Below are 20764 nucleotides of genomic sequence, written 5' to 3' on the forward strand. Positions count from 1 at the left end.
CATGGTGGGTGAGAAAAACAGACAAGGTGCTGTTTTGTAATTAGAAATATAACCAAAATATTTTTTATAGAGGCTGTAAAAAAAAAAAAACCTCACTTATTCCTTTCAGTTTTTTTTCATGCTATTCCAGGTGTTTGCTCCTAGACTTGCTTCCTATAGACAGTAAAGTGCCTTGAGATAGGTTGTAAATTGGCTCTACATAATGTCAATAAAATCGCCGTGACATATTGACCCCTCTCACTGACTATTTTAATGCTGCATTCTTCTCCTGTCTCCTCCGTTTTTTTTTTGTCTAGACGAGACATCCAGTCATTACAATTAGCCTTTGGCTGCTGCTGTATTTGGAGGTCAGAGCGCTACAGCATCGGAAACTTCTGTTAGGGCCTGCAAAGGACCTTTTTGTCAGTTATTTAATACTTTGTCCTGATGTCCACTCTCCAGATAGACAAAGGCTTCTCAGTGGATTTGCTCTACATTGCAAGACCACACCTGGAAATACAACAGATGTCATTTGAAAATGCTTGTCTTCATTTCCCAGTTGAATTTGGGCGAGATTCAGGGTACACCCTGGACGCTCACAATCAATGCACAATTTAGAGCAGTGGTGGGCAGAGACTTCTGTGTTCATTGCAGGCATTATTCTACATGAAGGGAAAAAAACAAAAACAAGAAGTGAAACGACTTGAGTTTATTTTGAGAAGTAGTGACACAACATGACCACATGATGCCAGTCACACTGTGATTGTGACAGTTAATAAACAGACTTCTCACCCCACCCTCCCTTTCTTTGCATTATTACCACTCAGAGCGTTAGGGAAGGCAAGTGTCAAAGGCAAAATAATACATAGAAATATCCTGAATGACAGCCTGCGCGAAAAAAAAAAAAAAGCACGCTGAAGACCGAATGGATGACATGAGCCGTCAACACATCAGCACGCGTCACGATACAAGATGATGATTATTGCTAAACATGCAGCTACATTGAAGATCAAATGTGAGCAAAAGCTTGCAACCCGTGGAGTCGCTGAGAAAAAAAATTGATCACAATCATTTCATTTTGGTTTGATTATCTCACACTGGGAGCGTTTGATGCATAGAGAAAGAAAAGAAGGAGCCGTGTTGGCTCGAGCTTTTTTTGTCGAAGCTATTAACTGTTTCATCATCATGTTCAGAGTTTTTTTTTTTTTTTAAACCTAAATCTGTTTTTCCCATTCTGGATCCTTTTTTTTTTTTCAGACATTCACAATGTTGTCAGAGGACTTGACAGATCGATTGGACTGAAAACTCCCGCAGGCCTCAGACTAACTATGGGCGTGCTTTAGTAGACCAGAACCTGGTTAGGGTTGTGTAGACAAATTATAGACACGAAGGCCACCCCATATGCACACACATCGGCAAGCCGAGAGTCAACAGGGGACACTTTTGTTTACCACCAACTCCCATATTTGTTTTTTCCGCCCAGACAGACTTTTGTTCATCTTTGTCACAGAGAGTATGAAAATAAACCTGATATTCAGTAGTATTATAAAAAACAACCAATCACAGAAATGGTCATGAAGTCCTCACGTGACGAGCGTCCGAGGACACGCTGTATTAAGTTATAAGCAATGCTATTCCCATGAATCAAGTGACAGCACCCATTTGCGACTGGATAAATTACGGCATGATATTGGCCTGCAGAAAATAAAAGTTGCATCATTTATTGATTGATATTGTACACTTGAAGTAACAATGAGAAGCTGACCTCTCAAACATCAATCTTTCTGCACATCGATGAGTATGCAGCAAAGTGAATGCATGGAGGCATAAACACTGGACACTCCATTAGGCTCACAATCAAAAGAGAATCAATACAAGTGCTGAATCCAAATACTGCTCAGCTGATGTGGTTTCATTCAGAGGCAAATATATTACAAACAGCTCTTAGTGTAATACACTCGCTATAAACGTGGTATTAACACCTCACTCAAAACTGAGCATTTTTGTCTTTGTGATGGACATTTTTAATGCACTTTTTTGTATTGGATCTCATTAGATTGTGCAGCTGTCTCAAAAACTGTTCTGTGACTGTGAGCTGATGAGATGATGGACAGTCTGTCAGTGTGTCTTCCATCCAGGAGCGAATACTCATCGTTGTGACCACTGGAGGCAGTAGTGCGTTTCTCTACTGCGCTGCTTTCTTGTCCTTGTGTCCCCCTTACTGTTTTGTCTCATACACGCACACACACATGCGCGCACACACACATGCGCGCACACACGCAGACTGTGGTTCTTGAAGTTTAGTTGTGATATCCGGAATGGGGCACGATGTGAAAAGAGATGCTGCAAAAAACAAAATCGAGGCACTCAAATTCTCACTGCCTGCTTCCCACACACATGCACACACAGATTACAGTCACAAGGACAATGAAAGACAAATCGGTCAAAACACTGACATGTTAAAGGAACAAATCCACCGAATGGATACTTTTGTGCTTTGTGTCAGAAAGTAACGATGCAGCGTTACTATACAAGTCAGCGTAGCCACGGTGTATTGACACTGTGGGCCTGATTTACTCAAGATTTGTGTGTGTGTGAAAATGGCACAAATCTGACTGGTCATGCAATCAGATGTTGAGGTTGACCTCCTAACTGGGCACACTGCCAAATCCACCATACCGTAGTCATTTTGCACGTTGTGAGAGGCGCATATGGATCAGATGACTTAATAAACCTGAGACGAATTTCGATGGCTGATTTTGTGTCTTTCAGTAGCACCCCTGAAAAGCAGGCGCAAACAAGCACGCAACGCTGTGCCAGCCGAGCGCAGGAAGTAAAAAGTTTCCACTCATGTAAACATTTTTGACATGAAATGATCACGACAAATCGGCTATTCAGCAGTGCAATTTTGGAACCATACCGGGAGGAGCGAGTCAAAAGAAGGAGTCATCCCAAATCACCGATGACATAACTCATTTCAACTCTGCATTTCCGTACGTTTGGGTCATTTCATTGCACTCTGACCATTAATGGTGATGATCTCTCAGGGCAGGTTTCAGGAGTTTAGGGACACCATTACACAGAATGGACATACAGTAAACCTGTATATTCACGTAGCATGCACTCAGAATGTGTTAAATCAAACAAAACATGGCTTTTATGCGCTTCCCCTAAATCAGGGGTGGGCAAACTTTTTGATTGGCGGGCCACAATGGGATCTAGAATTTGACATAGGGGCCAGACCAGGAGGAGATGGATGGAGTGTTTTGATAACCTCACCTCTTCGGAGAAAAAAAAACAACATTTAATTTTAAATGAAAGTGAACAAAAGAATTACAACAATATATCTGTCTTTGACACACCACAGTATTTAGAAAATAAAACATGAACAAGGTTTATTCATTTAATTTTTTTCAAGTTCGACGGGCTGGATTAAAACGTCTAACGGGGCCGTATGTGGCCCCCGGGCCGTAGTTTGCCCACCCCTGCCCTAAATGATAAGTATCAAAATTATTTATTTTTTGGGAACTCAGTAATATATGTTATTCTTCCACCAACACTTCCAATTCCATCACTTGAAACCTTACTTTGTATTTGCTCTCCAAAATGCTCCACGGTAAAAAACATCTTTAGCATCGAAAACACAAATCCCTCTATTAAATACGCCACTTTTACACCTGTTGCCAAAAGTGTGTCGCTATCTGTTAGACTGAGCGCACAAATGCACACGCACACACAATGTAGCGCCTCCTACTTGTGATCTTGGTTAATCAGGCCCAAAGAGTCACATGACCACACGCTGTTGCTGGCGCCGTTCACGGAGAGAATTCTAATCAACTCTTCATTAGTTGATCATTTCAACAAGGACATTAGAGCGACTTTCACAAGGTCTAAATGACAACGTTGCGTGCACGGTTTCCCTTTTTGTTACACTTATGAGGGGAATTTGGTTTACCTTAAAAAAATAAACACCACACCTTTTTAACATCACTGATGTCAAAATGAATATCATTGACAAATAATCTGTGCTGTTGGCATTAAATGATGGATTTCACCTTCATCACTATTACATTATTATTATTATTATTATTATTATTGCAGTTTTGTTCTTTTTTTTGTTGGGGGATGTGCATGTGTGTTTACTGCCTGTCTGGTGTGATTTAGTCCGTTTTGTCGCTGCTCGGGGCTCCTTGCTGTGTGAGCGTATGCCAGTACTCCACTTTTTTCCCTTTGTTTTTGAGACACTCGAACCAGTGTCTGAGTCTCTGTCCACTTGCGTTGATGCCCAGCTCCACCCCGCCTGGAAGCACAGAGCGAAAACAGACGGTAGCGTAAGGACGACGTGAATTGGAGTGAAAGATGTTTGGCTTGGGAATTAGCAGAATAGGTGAAGCTATTGAGCATGATGGGTGGGAGGTGACAAATATGCAGGAAATGAGCCAGGTGATGGAGCAACAGACTGCAAGAGAGTCGCAGTCATTTGCGACACCTGGCGGTTATGATACAGACTTTCCCCTGGCTGCCATTGCACAGTTAAAGGAGCGTAAAATGTCATAAAATCGTATTATGGTGAGGCTGCCTTTTTAACGGCGTTGTACCAAATGACAGCCGCAAGCAAGCGAGCACGGTTTGTTGATGTGCAACTAGTCTCGGCTTCGAAATGAACCCTGCCTGCAACGACGCTGCTGGGAGCAGTGGAAAAGCTCTTCGTTTCTTGCGTTCACTTTCTATGTCCCTTCCCGCTCACATTGGAGAGACAACGTCTGAACCTGTTAAGGGAGGTTCTTTAAAATCATGGCCCCGAAACACCGCCACCGACTCCGAATGGAAGTCGACAGATGTTCCCTGAGCCTGAGGGCCGCTCGGGACAACCAGGCCGTCGCGCTGACGCTCGATGGCGAGGGAGAGGAACTGCAGAGGAAGCCGAACTGAGCGATGACAAAGTTCAGTTTGACACCCAGTTACGAAAGGAGCAGGTGTACAGCCCGTTCACATCGCTTTGCCTCTCACGGGACCGCATGTGCTCCAAATGTTTACTTCCTTGGCTGCGGCGGCAGAAACTTCAAGGGCGTCAGGTGTCTGCAAAACAGCTGGGTAATCTTAATTGAGCCATTATTTAATCATTGAGTGGATTACAGACAGTACGGTGCGCTAGTGGTTAGCTCGTCTGCCTCGCAGTTCCGTGGTTCGATCTTTGAGTCTCGATTCTATTGACTTATAAATCAAGGTCCCATTGTATATGTCTTGTGATTGGCTGATGAACAGTTCAAGGTGGACTCTACCCCTCATTTCAATGTCCACCTCATCCATTAACCTAGCGGTACAAAAGTGGATGGACTCCTTACGCTAGGTTGTCACCAAATCCGCTGGCGGTGGGATGGAATTGAAGTCATTGGATTTCGCATGCTTTACAACACGGCCAGCTACCATTACAGGGACAAAAACAAAACATGTGACCGGTTTCGGAGAAAAGTGAGAAAGGAGCTTGGTGTACCTGGTATGTTTTTATTTTTTGTTTTTTTTTACTGATGTTGAACTTTACCAAGACAGCAACTTTATTTATATTAACTCAAGCTTCGCTGTCGTCGTCACAAAGCAATGCCCCTCCTTATGGGTGCGAATGAGCGTTGGAAACACCTCCGCCAGCAAATTATGCAAAGCGGAACACTCAAACGGATTTGGTGTGAAGGTGGTAGTCCCTCAGGAATCTTGATTATTCATTTTTACAAAGACATTTGGGCAATTTTATGCTTCCATCTGGTATGAGCAGTTTGTGGAATGTGTCTTCACAAAGCAACCTTCCTAAGGACATGTTTGAATGAATTTGATCTAGAAGAACTTCGGGCCGTAACCTTAACACCATGAAACACCTTTGGGATGAAAAACATCAGCGATTCAGAGCCGTCATGACCTCTAACCTCCCAAGTGTTCTTTTAATGGATGGGCACAGCCGCAACATCTTGTAGAAAGTGTTCCCAGAAGAAGAGAAGCTGCCCTAGCAGCAAAGACAAGATCAAGTCTATATTTTATTCTCAGGTCACGCATCTAAAATGAATCACTGAACTTCAGATTAGCGCTTGTAACTTTTCAAAGAAAGAATTGTGGCATGTAAGCTTTCCTTAAACAGCACTCGCCTCTCTTGCCTCGTTAATTATTAACACGTTATTGATGTGAAACTGTCATCCTTACATTCTCCATGATGTTCATGATGATGATGATGATGATGAGGGTGATGATGATTTTCTGCAGCAGCTTCAAGCATCTCAAACACCTCTGCTTGACATGACACATACCGCAGGGTCTCTTCAGAAAAAAAATATTTTCACGGAATCTGCTGGTATTCTTTATTAAGGGTTGTTGGGTATTCTGAAATCCCCCGACCCTCACGTCCAACCCGCCCAATGGATTCACGAGAAGATTTTGAATATGATGCGATTGGCTGGCAAACAGTTCAGAGTGGACTCTGCCTACTGCCTGAAGACAGGTGCGATAGCATGCCCGTGGGAAAACACAGATAATGGATGGATGGATTTTGAACATGTTCAAAATTCACTTGCAAGAAGAAAAATGGATTGCGATAAGGAAAACTACATGCAAACGTGTATGCGATGTTTAACGAGGTCTGACTAAACCCAAAATTCACTCCACTTGCAATCCTTTGCTGCTCAGTGAGATACAACCTTAAGACTCCTTGTAGCAAAGATCCTTGAATAAGAGTTGTAATAAAGACACAAAAAGCCAAAGCAAAATCATTTTGAGGTCTTCAATAATGCTTTCTACAAAATTTCTAAATTGTTAAACCTTTCCTGTCCTGGATATCAATTTTAGGTATTTTTACAAATCCATGACTAAAGGAACCATTTATTAGATCCAAGACCACTTAAACCACAATTAACAGTTATTGCTCTCTGTCAACTGCCCAGAAGTTGCAATGATAGAGTCTGGAACGTTTGTTCTCCGAGGCTGTGAGACTGACGGCCTTTTGTTCCGGCGGGGATAATAACTCACTGGGTTATCTCAACAGTGAGTCCCTCCCAAAAGCTCAATGGGCGGCCATGTTTTTTTTTTCTTGTACCACTCATCTGACTTTCGATCACTCCTGAATGCTCTATCTATCTACCCACTACGCCATTCCAAACATGTTTACTGGGAACATGACAAAAAAAAAAAAAACAACACACAATTTCCTAAACATCTCATTTCCTTTATACGTTCAATCCCTATTTTGCTTGCTCAATCAGACTCCTCGTGCATCATAATTAACTTCCAGCACTTTTTATGCATCTTTTTTATGTATCTTTTACCTCCCCCTCACTCTCTCCCTGCACCCACGCTTGGCCTGGTTTTGATATTTGTTTAAACGTGTGCCTTTCGCATTCACTCTTGCACAGCTATCTTCCTAATTGCTACATTCTCCGACCTCTTGTCTCCATATCTTCAACATATATGACATTGAGTATTTGCTCACCTCACAGTAATAATGAACAAGCTTTATTTTCATGACAGATATTTTCAACTCCATTGTAGATATCTGTAATGCAATAAGTGCTATCAACAATTTGCTTCTGACAAATTATAATTGAGTTCAAGATATCCTTAATTGACCAAAGTTTTAATTAGCCAAATGATGTTGTAGGTATCGGTAACTGGAATCATGACTAATCAAAATGGTGTCAAAGATATCGCAAACTGGCGTGCCAACTGTCTACAATTCAGTTCCATACTTCCCCAGTGGCGGAGATGAGAAAACCTCACAATACACACATAAATGGCAACAGTGACGTGATTCTTCCGAAGCAAAATGAGGTTGCAGATATCTGAAATACAGGTTTGACTCAGCCCTCTTGCTGTTGTTTCGACCAGTCCAGTGCGTCTCAGATTTTCTTGTTCCACCTTCCGAGGGAAATTTTGCACCCTTTCCCAACCCTCCGTCACAACTATAGATAGTAGAATTTGTCTAGAAAATTGTGATAAATACAGCTCTGCATAACACTTTATTTTTATTAACATTAAAAAAAATGAAAAAAGTTAAATCACTAAAATAGCTTTTGATTTAGTGACAAAAGATTTAAAGTGCACCTATTTGCGTGAAATTCAAACAAATATTAAAACCCAATTTAACAAAAACAATTTTTTGACTGGATAATTAAAGTATATAATACTGGAAAATAACATCTAATCAAATTATTAAGTACTTAAATGGATCAGCAACATTAACTCAGTAACACAATATTTAAAACAAACAAAAAAATACAAATAAAACAATGAGCATGTTTTGTGTACAGCTTTTCAATGCGGGGTTGCAACCTTCCGCTGGGTTGTCCGTTCGCCTGCCGCCACGGCCACTCTCCACCCACCAGTCAGTCCAACCCTGGCTCGGAAACAACTTGGTTGATCCCGCTAGTAGCTTAGCTTGTCTCAAAGATGAATCCATTTTTATATGACTGCAAGGACACCCCATCTGCCGTCGCAATAGTTGTAAAAAGCGCTCCTGGCGTTTGATCGGGATCTGTAACATGCAACGTGTCCCGCTTGCAAATGTATCTCATTATGTCCTTTTCATCAAAAAGTGATGTGAATTCACTTGGATGGAATATTGACTGCTAAATAACAAATTTATCATTCCTCGCCACTATCACACGAACTCTTTGCCTGCCACCACAACTATCCTGCCAGCGTTGCTGCGTAAACGAAACCCCATGGGGATCAGTAACGTCACATACAGAACGTTCTACTTCCTGCGTACATGCTAACAACGACAACGTCACAGCCATCTACTTAAAAAAAAAAAAAAAAAAAAAAATCATGTTCTCTGGTGTCACACGTGATTAAGAATAGGATGTGACTTAAATTCACACGTGAGTCAAGATGTGCGCAAATACTTTTGGCAATAACGTGGTTTGCAAGTTTACCTATGAAATCATTGCTCATTCCCAAGTCGTAGTCCCACACTGAGATCTCGAGGGTTTTCTTCGCCAGCAAGTCCAGAGTCACCTCATAGGAAAACTCCTGTGCGCAATAAAGACACAAACACATCAGATACATCAGTTGGATCAAACATGAAAGATCAAAATTGTTTCATGAGGTTTTTATTGGTGTCTATTAGTAATAGTGAATTATATTCGAAGATATGCACCAAATCCCGATGTTCAGCATAGACCAGCAACCAAAGCTGGACTATTGATCTCTTATCTTAAATTCATCCTTTAAACCCAAATATGTTCAGTGTACACCTAGAATGAAGCCTCACTGTACCAACACGTGCATGTGCATGTACCTCATTGAATTCGGGGTTGAGAGTCTTCTTTTTCACCGACGTCTTGTACTTGGACTTCTTCCCCATGTCTGGTTGCAAGATGCTTCAAGGACGAGAAGAAACATCAAAACACAAATCAGTAAAAAAAAGGCGGTCTAATTTGTGGCACTGCGTGCAGAAGTCAAATAAATTAATTACCTAATAACGCTTTAACCATTGGTGAACAAAATCATCACCCTCTATTAGTGACACAGTGGGCTACTAAAACACCTTGATTAAGGGCACCTCAAATCTGGACGAATGGGCGCGACACACTGCCTTTGCCACCGCATAATGACCTCCACCCTAATAGACGGCGTGCCACAATTAATCTGAATCTGAATGAATCACCCAATTTAATCAATAAACATTTCACAGATGCCTGTTATAAACCCGAGGAATAATATGACCAAGTGTTGCAGTAAACATTTCTACCACAGCACACTCAAGCCCGAACAACAGATATAAAGTTGATTATTTGTATTTTTTTTAAAGAAAGTGCTTCTGTGTGCAATGGAGCAAAAGGAGCTCAACATTTCCACATGGGCCCGAAATACAGTCCCTCTACGCATCAAGAGAATTGAAATGATGACCCTTTTAGTCACAGGGGCTCGTTTTTTTTCATCACCTGTCCACAGAGGGCGATTTTGGCCTTTAATTAGCTGGCGTTGGTAGATAACTTCTGTCAATTTTGCAAAAGGCCAGGGATGTACTTTCTCCTCATATTTCAAATGTGCAAAAAGCATCAAAACCACTAACCTTCATCGTTACATCTCAAACTTCAATCAGGTGAACTTTCTCGGCGCGATCAAACAATTTTTGTGGAACGAAATGTTCCGTTTGAATACCAGGGTTCCCAAAATATATTGTAGCTGCACTTTTCTGGAATGGAGGTCATTAATCCATCCACTTTTTTATCTCTTTCCTCTATTTGACAATAAACCTTGTTGAATGGAACTTAATGGATACAGCAAGTTTACAATAACTCTTTTGAAGATAATTGTGACCTCGAAGTCCTTTGCACAAAGAAACACAAGCGACAGCAGACCACAGCGAGATCTTAATCATGCCAAGGTTGGAGGAGTTTTTACGCTCCAGTAAAGAGGCACCAGACGGGTTGCCGGAGGGCAGTGGGAGTCATCTGTGTAAATTGTGAGTCAAGATTTTCAGGTGGTGCGGTATCTCCCTCCTTAAGCAACATCTCACGCCCACCCCACCGGTGACTGACAGCTGATTCATCGCATGGACTCGCGGCTGTCACTGCGGCAGCAGAATCAGAGGTGGTGCAAAAAATAAAAATAAAAGAAGATTCACCATATGCTTGTGTCAGCAAATGAAAAGGAAAGCAGGTATCAGAAACAATTTTCGACTCCATTTTTCTGTGTGATGAGCGAGAGGCAGACTAATCAAATAAGCAATTGAAAGGAAACCGTTTGCCAAAAGTTCCCTCAATGCAACTAAACTGCCCTTGCAAATGACAAACTTGGTGTACGAGAAAGATAATGTGAAAAGTAATTTGAGGAAGGCAGCCAAAGACCAGCAGCAATTGAGCTGGGGAGGAGGCACTGAGGGCGGCGGGGCTGTCTTACTCACACTTGTGCCAAATCTCATTCGGCACGGGCTCCAATGCAGCACAGATGGGGGAATTCCAATTTCCAGTCGTCCAACACAAATGAATGCAATATTAACAATAGCGATACCTCATCCAAAGCCATTCTACACAGCTGTAATCCAACTATGCTTGAATTCAATGTGCAAAATATTTTAGAACACTGGCTGGCCCATAGAGATAGGGAGGATTATTCGCTCACTTTTTAAAGAGATGTTCAGTGGTCCAATGCAGGGATCTCCTGGAACTAACAATACATTTCTGCTCATTTTTACACTGAATACACTCCAGTGAAAGAAAAGCTTAAGTGTGACTCACAGCGGTTATTCATACTTGTCTCGTACCTTGCAATGATTTCTAATACAAAGCTTCATGGAAAGGCAAATTCAGCCACGTAGGGATGGAAGTGGAGTGACACGTTACCAGTAAAGTGTTAAAATGAGGTATGAGTTAGATGAAAGTCTGGAAACTTTTGGAGAAACCAAGAAAAGGGGTAGTGCTTATGAAACTGACACGGTTGTGCTAAACTCTCAAAATTGTACTTTGTAATTGATGTGCCTAATATAAAGCTGACAACAAAAAATAGTTGAGATTTTAATGAGTTTTTATGATCTCATCTCAAAGATCAAAAGCTTTTTCTTCTCTCAAATATTCTTCGCAGAGTGAGCACTTGTTTGTTGAAAGAATCCATCCATCTCACAAGTGCGGCATATCAACATACTAACTAGACAGGATTATAATTGCATAGGTGTGCCTTAGATTCTAAAATGTGTATTTTTACTGTACTGGTGTGGAGGGTCAGAAAACCAGTCAGTATGTGATGTGATCACCTTTTGCCTCACGTTGCACAACACACCCTCATGATTCGATTGTTGATTGTGCTCTGTGAATGATTGGTCCAGTCCTGCTCGATAGCTTTGCCAAGCTGACGGATATTAGCAGGAAATGGAATGTGCTGTCGCATCCGTCAATCAAGAGCAGCCGAACATGCTCACTGGGTGACACGACCGGTGTTGGCCATGCAAGAAATGAAATGTTTTAAGGCTTCCAGGACGATCTTTGAATCAAGAATCATCATGCTGCAACATAGGTGGTGGTTGGGGATAAATGACATCATCGGTATATCTGTGAATTCAAAATACCATTGATGAAATACACCTGTGTTCATTGTGCATAACACACGACTGCCGAAGCCATAAGCCCACCACCACCAAGGGCCAATCAATCTACGTTGACATCAGCAAACTGCTCGCCCATGTGACTCCATACACAATGCGAAAAATATGTATTTTTGGGCGGCGGAAGTTAGTAATCTTAAGTCTTAAATAACACAAAGAACAATTTTTTGTTTACTTCTGAAGTCCTCATACACGTGTATGTAGTTAAATTTAATTGTAGGCTTATAGTTTATTTAATTGTGATGTAATGAAAAAAAAAAGCTAAGTTAATAAATGTCTTATTACCATATATCGTAATGAAATAATTGAATGCTCTTGAGTACATGTCATTTTAATAAACTACAGTCGCAGTTATCCAATTGAAGTTACTTCCAAGTAAAATTACACAATTTTAAACCCCACAAGTACAAAAACACACATAAATGCACATACACGCTGTGAGAGGCATAAGATTGGCAGATGTTTCAAGCAGCAGGGACATGGCCTTGGTCCCTGGTGTTTAGTCTGAAATGTGTCCCCGAAAGGAGACTCAGTCACGGCGCAGTCGCGAAACACACGCGCACAAAGACGCACACACGCACTACTGACATGGGTACGGTATTTGGTAAATCACAAAAAGGTGATTTAAAGAGTAAGTAAGGTGAAAAAGGTCGTTCTTGATGACGAAAGACAATCCTTGCGCAAGAGTGAATAAAAGGAGTGCTACAGCTGTATGAAAGACTTCAACAGAAGAGTGAGTTGAAATTTCTGTGCACATTTCTGCATTCACAATGCATGATTTCTGGGATGAAGAAGAATGTGAAGTACTGTAACAAATCAATGCCTCAGGGCGAAATAAAAAGCACATCCGAGAAATTGCGTGGTCTGTAGCACATCTTTCCCATTTGTGCAGCTTTTGGCCAATGGCGTCATTCAGCATTTTGCCGACTAAAAACACGCTCCAGCTCTCCTCCATTCACTGCCTTTGATCAAGTAATGCTTCATGAAACCCATCATTGTGTTGCTCTTTCTGTGACTCATGCTCCATCCCGGATATTTACAGCCTTCTCTGTTCCAGTAATGGTCAACACTTCAACCTCAGTGAGAGAAAACAGAAGTTTGTCTTCACTACTGAGTAGACAGTGTGAATTGTATCCACATTCTCGGCCTTGCTACGAGAACCTCGGAAAAAGCCTCACCTTTGTCTATTTGGTGTGAGATTTGGCAGAAAATAACTATTCTGTTCTATCAAAGTGGACAAAACAGGATGTTGTATCCAGTCTGAGTAAATTGCTATATAAACGAAACTCTATACTATAATACTGACTTTTATTGACAGTCACAGATGTATGATTGTGATCGTAAATTGCTGTGGTGTAATAATAATAATAATAATAATAATAATAAGAAGAAGAAGAAGAACAATAATAATAATAAAATAATAAAACTAACAACAACAATAATAATAATAATAATAATAATAATAAATTAGTCTAGGGCTACTGTGTTTGGAATGAAAACAATTTGCTGCCAAAATGTGCTCCGATCAGATAAAGATAATACTTGGGTACAGGAAGAAAAGGAAGGGGGAAAATTAGGAAAAAGAAGTTACCGTACGTTCACGACCATGAAGCGCAGTTTTCAAAATTTCTTCCAAATGGACGGGCCGTCTTATAATGTGGCACACCTGATGTGTGCACCAAATTCCCAAATAAATGTAAATGAGAGTTACGCCACTTTGTGAATGTGAATGGATTGTGGATGCTTGGGCTAACGTGTCCGCTTGCACTGTTCTTTGAGCTTTCGAAAAGCCGGCATCGTTTCTGAGGAGCCGCTCGGAAAACAAGCCCGACTGTGACGAGAGGGAACCGGGCATGTTAAATACTTCAATACAGTTAAATACAGATATAGCAACTGTAACTGAGGCTGCGCCGTTTAATACATTATGCTTGTGAAAATACGGTTAATCAAAATTTAAGAAAGAAAACAAGGAAAAACGAAGAAAATATGAATGAAAAAGAAGAATTAAACACAACAATTATCAAAATAGACTATAACAATTATAATAATTGATATTTGTATTTGTGTTAAACAAAATTTGGCATTAAATAAAATTTTTTGTTTGCACTGAATCATAAAAAAAAAGAAAAAAATCGAGAAAAAAAAAATTGTAATTATAGTAATTTGTTGTGCTGCGTACGGTATTTACTTTGTCCTAAGTATATTGAATTTATTTATGTGTATTATTTTTGTGCATGTCGCATTTTATTATTTTTTTTAACTCTAGTTCGTGATTATGGCGTGATTAAAACTGATCAGTGCTGAACTCGTTATTTGACCCCGAATGTGGACTTAGTGTAATGTTCTGGATATTCTTACTCCAAATTGAGAAAGTTCACATCTACAGATAAAGAGAGCAAACCAAGCTTGATTCATAAAAGATGCTGATGTGACTCACATTTTGACAAAGGGGTCCGAGTAGCCATTCGAGTCCATGGCGGCCAGATGGGCACAGCGTATGATCCCAACCAGCAGGCAGCCCTTCTCTGTGTTGTAGCACAGTGACACCAGGATGCGTCCCCGCTGCCCACAGAGCACAGAACACATGCCGCTTACAAAAATGAAAACAAACAGCAGCACAGGAAGAAGTACTATTTCAGAATTCACCCAGCAAAGATTAGAATTACAGTTTCCCATTTAAGCGTGAAGCACGTGCTGTGTGAAAGTGTACACCGTACTGGAGTTAAAAGCTCGGTCTGGGCTTTAGGAACATGACACTACTCTATTCCCCCTTGAGGCCAGAAAGCTATTAACTTGTGTCTCTAAAAACACAAGAAGGGTTTCGATAACTACAAGAGGAGAACAACACCGGTCTGACAAATCGCAACAATTCAGTATGCCTTATAAGATGCCCATTGTGTCACAGCCATGTATTTTTCCTCTGGGATATTACAGAGTGATAAGCGACTGCTGTAGATACACTATGTGAGAGAAAATGACTGTCGATATAAAGATAAAGCTGGTACCTCCTCCTCTGCCACGAGCGCTCCCTGCTCCACCGCTTGATTGTTTGATTCTTTGTTCTAGAACCAAAGAAACACAAGAACATGGGTGATGCGGGAGAGATCAGGAAACATGCAGTACGAGGCATCGCAGCTGATAGCTGCATCACACAATAAAGACAAAATGAAATATACAAAAGGCAGCAAATGAATCCGTGAAATCTTTTTTGGATCTATTGACTCAAGTCAAATAATAGAGTGACCATGGATAATAGAAGACAAATGGATTTTTTTTTTTAATTTACCTTATACACAATGCAATGATGGTAAAGATTGTAATTCAAAACACGACATGGATAAAATATTAAACCTTATTAAACTGGACATGGGCCGTAAAAATCTGGAATTTGGGATATGCGTACCAATCACGGCAACGTAAACGTGGTGTATACGGTATACTGTGTGTATATACCTGTGCAATTCTCTCCAAGCCCATATTGTACCGTTTGTTGTCACCCTCTCGGAGCTTCTTCAGTGCCACTCTCACCTCACCGATGAATTCATTTCGTCCGAGTCTGTCCATGTCACACACACACAGCCTACGTGACGTGAACACAAGACAAAATACGTTAGTGCAAAGACATAAATGAGTATTCGGTGAGAACGAATACACTCAAGTTGTACAATATTCGGATAGTCTGGCTAAGAACTGTAAATGGATCCATGAATATTTAGAAGAACGCACCTCTATTGCAAATTTAATGTTGATTCATCATTGGGCCTGGGTTAAAGTGAGTGATTAGAAGACACATATTGTTTTGAATTTTCGGGCCTTCCTGTTCCAAACTTGACAATCCTCTGTCGACCAATAAATGGTACGGCCGACTGACAGTTTGACGGCTCGGATTTTCACATTTGTTCATCGTCTTGAGGAGATTTCAAATGGAGGCTAACATCAGGCGATTGTCCACGCTGTACGTTAAGTCGCTACTCAGCTCGTGTAATTTGTGATGAGCTGTCTCGCTGGGGTCATCTAGGATTTGACTTCATCCTGATGAGGCGACTCTTTCATATTCTTTCAGATATTCTTTATCTTGTAATTATGAAAAAGCACCCACATACACACCGTCCCCCTTCAACTCTTCCTGTCCCCTTGGATATTTGGCAGTGACGCTCCGTAAGCCCGAGAATAACTCTGACTCATGACCACTGCTGTCGAGTGATTTATATGCATTAGCTCCATCAGATATGCGTGCTGTAGGATGAGGTGGTGACGACATAAAGGTTGTGGTGAAATGTCACACCAATTCTGGGCAAAGCGCCTCCATGAAAATGCTTGCACCCTCTCCCCCACATATTTCCTCTAAAAACTCAACAGATGCTCCCAAAGAGATATGATTTAATGCCATCAACGTAACCTTTCAAAACAAACACAGAGAAATGCAAAGTTACGCTCATTCCCAATCTTATTACATGAAGTCATTGCTTTTATTGCCTTTCGCACCAGCAATTCATTATGATGATTTTTCTATTCTTGCAAAAGAAATATGAGTTTTTAAAGGGCTGCAACAGTGACAGCCATGTGTTGCTGTTCTTTTTATTATTGTTATCATCTCCAACATCCATCCATTCATTTCTTATAGTCCTCGTCCTAATTAGCGTCATCCAGCTGATAGACTGGGAACACCCTTGACGGTTTGCCAGGTCAAATAATGACAAAGTATCATTCACATATCTAAGGATGATTTGACAGGCATTTCTTCAGAAGAAACCAGTGTACGCAAAAAAGAACAAAAGAACAAACAAACAAAAAAAACAAAACAACGCAAGCATGGAGAAACAATGCAAACGCCACATAGTAAGGCAAGAGCTTTAAACGTCGTAAAACTTTTCATTGTTTCTTAGTCGTAGTAAAAGTACAACACAAGAAAGCAATTGGCGTTTTAGTTTCAGGGTTTCCCCATAAATCCAAAATATAAAATAAAGGCTGATAGTTTCCTTTTAAACAAGCGATGGGAATTTCTTCTTTTGTCTTTTTGTTTGGATAGGAAAGAGTCAATCAAAGTCATTTAAAGTCCCATCGCGACATCCTCAAAGAGCGCAGGAATACAAAGCTGCCAACAAATGTCAAGTCTTTATTTTAAAAAATTCACACACACGCAAGCCAAAAGCAGAGGACTTTCTCAAACATTGAACTTCTGCTCAAAATATTTTCCCCGGAGATGCTATCTGCACCTGATTGCATGTCTCACCTGAGGCATCCAGCAGCCAAATTCAACTTCAGATTGCATCCAATACGAAATTAAGTATTACATTTGTCTTTATCTCCCCATGGCAGGGGACAGTTTGAGTCGATTAAGAAAATCTGACAGGGAGATAGAACAAGAGAAAGAACTGAGCATAGACAGCAAGAGAAAGAACAAACACGCACAAGCACGATGTCTTCATCAAAGCACCTTCACATCTCTCCTCTGTCAGCTGGCAGCCTGATGGCATGTTACCACTCAAATCCAAATTGGAGGCCCATAATTCACCTGCAGTATGCATCAATGAGCAGTTCACAGCCATTTTCTTGCACAATGAGACGCAAACAAATTGCTGCGAGTGGAACTATTTCAACTTCACATAATTTCTGTCACAGCTGTCTAATATGCCTCAGTGCAAAGGCAGACTGCACCGACAGATAACGATTGAATAGCATTTGGATTCTGATCCGGAATTATGGCTTCATATTTAGATGCCAAAGCAGGACAAATAGATTCACTAGTGAAAACGAAAATGACATTTGAATTGAGCTGACTTTGATGAGAAATAAACACAAACGTGTCATTGATTGAAACAGACTGAACTGCTAATTGGGGGAAGATTCATTCCATCTCTGTCACTTTGTCTGACTTTTCAATCAAGATCTGAGCACCCCGGGCAGCCCCTCCTGCATCAATTAAAGGATTAAAGCTGGTAGGAGGCCAACCGTGAAGTCTACACTGAGGACATTAATTAAGTTGCTGGTTAATCCTTAAAAACCGGCAGGACCACTCTGCCAACTTTCAATTTCACATCAATGGCACTGTACTGGTGGAAACTCATCTTCGATTTAATGGGCAATTTAATGAATTTTACCACAGCATAAATTACAGTATATGAATGAAAAAAAAAAATAAAAAAATCAGAGATGATCAGTTCGCCATAGGGAAGGACAGCCGGACGCCCAAATTTGGAATGGGGGATGAATATATATGGGGGATATATATATATATATATATATATATATATATATATATAGAGAGAGAGAGAGAGAGAGAGCGAGAGAGAGAGAGAGAAAGAGAGAGAGAGAGAGAGAGACAGAGAGAGAGACAGAGAGACAGAGAGAGAGAGAGAGAGAGAGAGAGAGAGAGGATGAGGATAACCCATATAGGAAATGAATATATGATCACCATTTCTTTTATTCTGGAACTTCGACCAGCCGGGTTGACACACACATTGTGAGGGCAATTATGTTAATTATCGTCACTGTTTTATAACACCTGGGCATATGTGCAGAATGGCTCGCTTCAAGACACACTTTCAGAATTCATCAGATAATTTAAGATTTACTTGGTTGTTTAATTTGACACATGGGTGGGCAGGCACTCCAGGGACACAACTATTTGTATGGAATACATTAAAAAAGGACATTTTTCATAGAATGTCCCTTCGAATGAAAAAAAGGTCAACTTTGTAGACACTGATTTACTTTTTACATTTACTTGTGTGACTTGTGTACTCGGCCTGGTGATGGCTAATTTAAAAAGCCGATTTCGACAGGAATGCAGAAAAACACATTCCGTGTCACTCATTGCTGTTTTGTTAATGGATTGTGTTGTGGTTCATTTGCTTTCCCTGTTTTGTAGTTTCCTTGGAGATTGCTGGTGGGGGGGAGTCGGCTGCTGCGCATCTAGCGATCGGTCAAAAGGTGCAGAGTCTTTGAATCATGTGTCGAGGAATCCATGATGGAATTTGTGAAGCACGTATAGGGGCAGGATTCATTTTCATGAAAGGACATCATTGATTATATATATGAAGCCTTTTTGTTTTGAGAAGTCGTTGACGTGATGGTGTTAACAGTCTGTAAAGAAGTGAATGGTCGTGTGAGATTTAGTGGAAGGTATGAACAGGTATGAAAAATGTAGAAAATGGATTTTAGACGGGATAATATGATGGGCAACTATTTCAGTTTTGGGGGGTCTTGACATGATTTGTTCCCTGGCAAACGCCATGGTTGAATTGGGCTTGGTCTCTGCAGTTTGGTCGAGCTGAACAAGTTAATGACTAGAGGGTCTACACCACCGCCATGGTCCTCGGAGAGTGTTTGGCTCATGAAGCGTGCAGATCAAACAGCACAACGTCCCCTCGTCGCACACTCGGCAGACAGCAGCCAAGAAAAATGTAGCAGGGCACAAGCCAGTGAGTAAACATCTCTCGAGGGATGACCCTCTGTTTTGCCTTGCCGTTCCCTAAGACTGCTTTGCTTTGCGTCAAATAATGAGGACAAACTCAATTCATTGGCCGAGGTGTGGAGCTGGCACACCAACAAAACCAGAGAGATTTTCATTACACATCTTTCTCGTCACTATCTGTTATCTTTTTGTCGCTCACCTCTCCTTCATCTGTGAGCTTTTTTTATTAACCCATTCATGGTCAGACTTACTCCCGTACGTGTATTCTGATCTACATAGGTGATAACGTCAAAACGCAAATACACATCACTTTCACCATATAATTTCTCCTGTCAATCAAACACATATTCATGTCACTCATCACAGGAATAAGGCAGTCGGTTTCCTCATGGCTCCAAAAGTGTGTTTCTGTGCTGCGTCTGAATACCGCCATGTTTGTTTAACCCGGCTTGTGTATTTCCAGTGAGTTTCACGCTAGACGGACAGATTCATATATTGTGCGCATATACGTGTCTACCTTGTATATACGTTGTCATTTTCACCGCAGAGACAACTAATGGGAAATCACTGCAGAGAAATCAATGCATCCAAGTTAGGCCCGCTGAGCAAGTGGCAACGTAAGATGCCCGCTGATGGCTTGACTTCTTGCTCCGGTGAGAGAGCGGCATCGAAGGCCATCTTCGTAGCTAGAGCAAGGGCAGGACACAAACCAACGTCCCTTTCTATGATGGTACAGTATTACAATCGCGTTTATATGGCCAAATATTTGGTAAGAAAAGGAATAACCTAGGGTCTTAATCTGGTTTACATGGCCTTTCAAAATGTCAATCCGGCCACTATTTGAATTTTTAAAGGGTTATTTACTGCGTGTAAATGTAGTCAATTATTTGCCATTATGTGCCCTCTCGGAAAAAGAAAAATTTTGCGCCACAATCCCAACTCTCCGCCATGACTGTAAATAGTATAATTTGTCTGTAAAATTGGTTAAAAAAAAAAAAAAAAAAAGGGGAGTTTTTCTACACCTGTGAGGAACATTTCCAGGTGCTGACGGGAGTTTAAGCACCAATCACAAACAGCACCGTTTTTGTAATATGAGACGTCAATGACGGTGAATGATTTTTATTTATTTTTTTTGCATTTATACTCTCACAACTAGTCAACTGAACTCAAATTTATGAGTAATTTTCTTGAACTGGATTTATTAATAAATGAATACAAAAACACAAACTCCTTGCAAGTAGCGTCTCGGTGAGAACACATACGATAACACAAGTTAATTTCACCAC

At 40.8% G+C, this 20764-nt stretch overlaps 1 protein-coding gene across 3 annotated transcripts in view; it reads right to left on the reverse strand.

Annotated features, from left to right (window-relative positions):
* Positions 1 to 673: 673 nt before the first annotated feature.
* Positions 674 to 20764, reverse strand: part of doc2g (double C2-like domains, gamma) — a 61449-nt gene continuing 41358 nt past the window's right edge. For all 3 annotated transcript variants that reach the window (XM_088303286.1, XM_088303287.1, XM_088303284.1), the window contains 6 exons: positions 15515 to 15641; positions 15067 to 15123; positions 14499 to 14623; positions 9257 to 9338; positions 8892 to 8988; positions 674 to 4279 (listed from right to left, as the gene is read on the reverse strand). In XM_088303286.1, coding sequence (XP_088159412.1) covers positions 4140 to 4279; positions 8892 to 8988; positions 9257 to 9338; positions 14499 to 14623; positions 15067 to 15123; positions 15515 to 15641 — 628 coding nt within the window. In that variant the 3' untranslated portion in view covers positions 674 to 4139. The remainder of the gene's footprint in view (positions 4280 to 8891; positions 8989 to 9256; positions 9339 to 14498; positions 14624 to 15066; positions 15124 to 15514; positions 15642 to 20764) is intronic.

The sequence above is a fragment of the Idiotropiscis lumnitzeri genome, chromosome 8, assembly GCF_059441095.1.
Source record: "Idiotropiscis lumnitzeri isolate Australia: NSW breed Sydney's pygmy pipehorse chromosome 8, RoL_Ilum_1.0, whole genome shotgun sequence".
NCBI lineage: Eukaryota > Metazoa > Chordata > Actinopteri > Syngnathiformes > Syngnathidae > Idiotropiscis > Idiotropiscis lumnitzeri.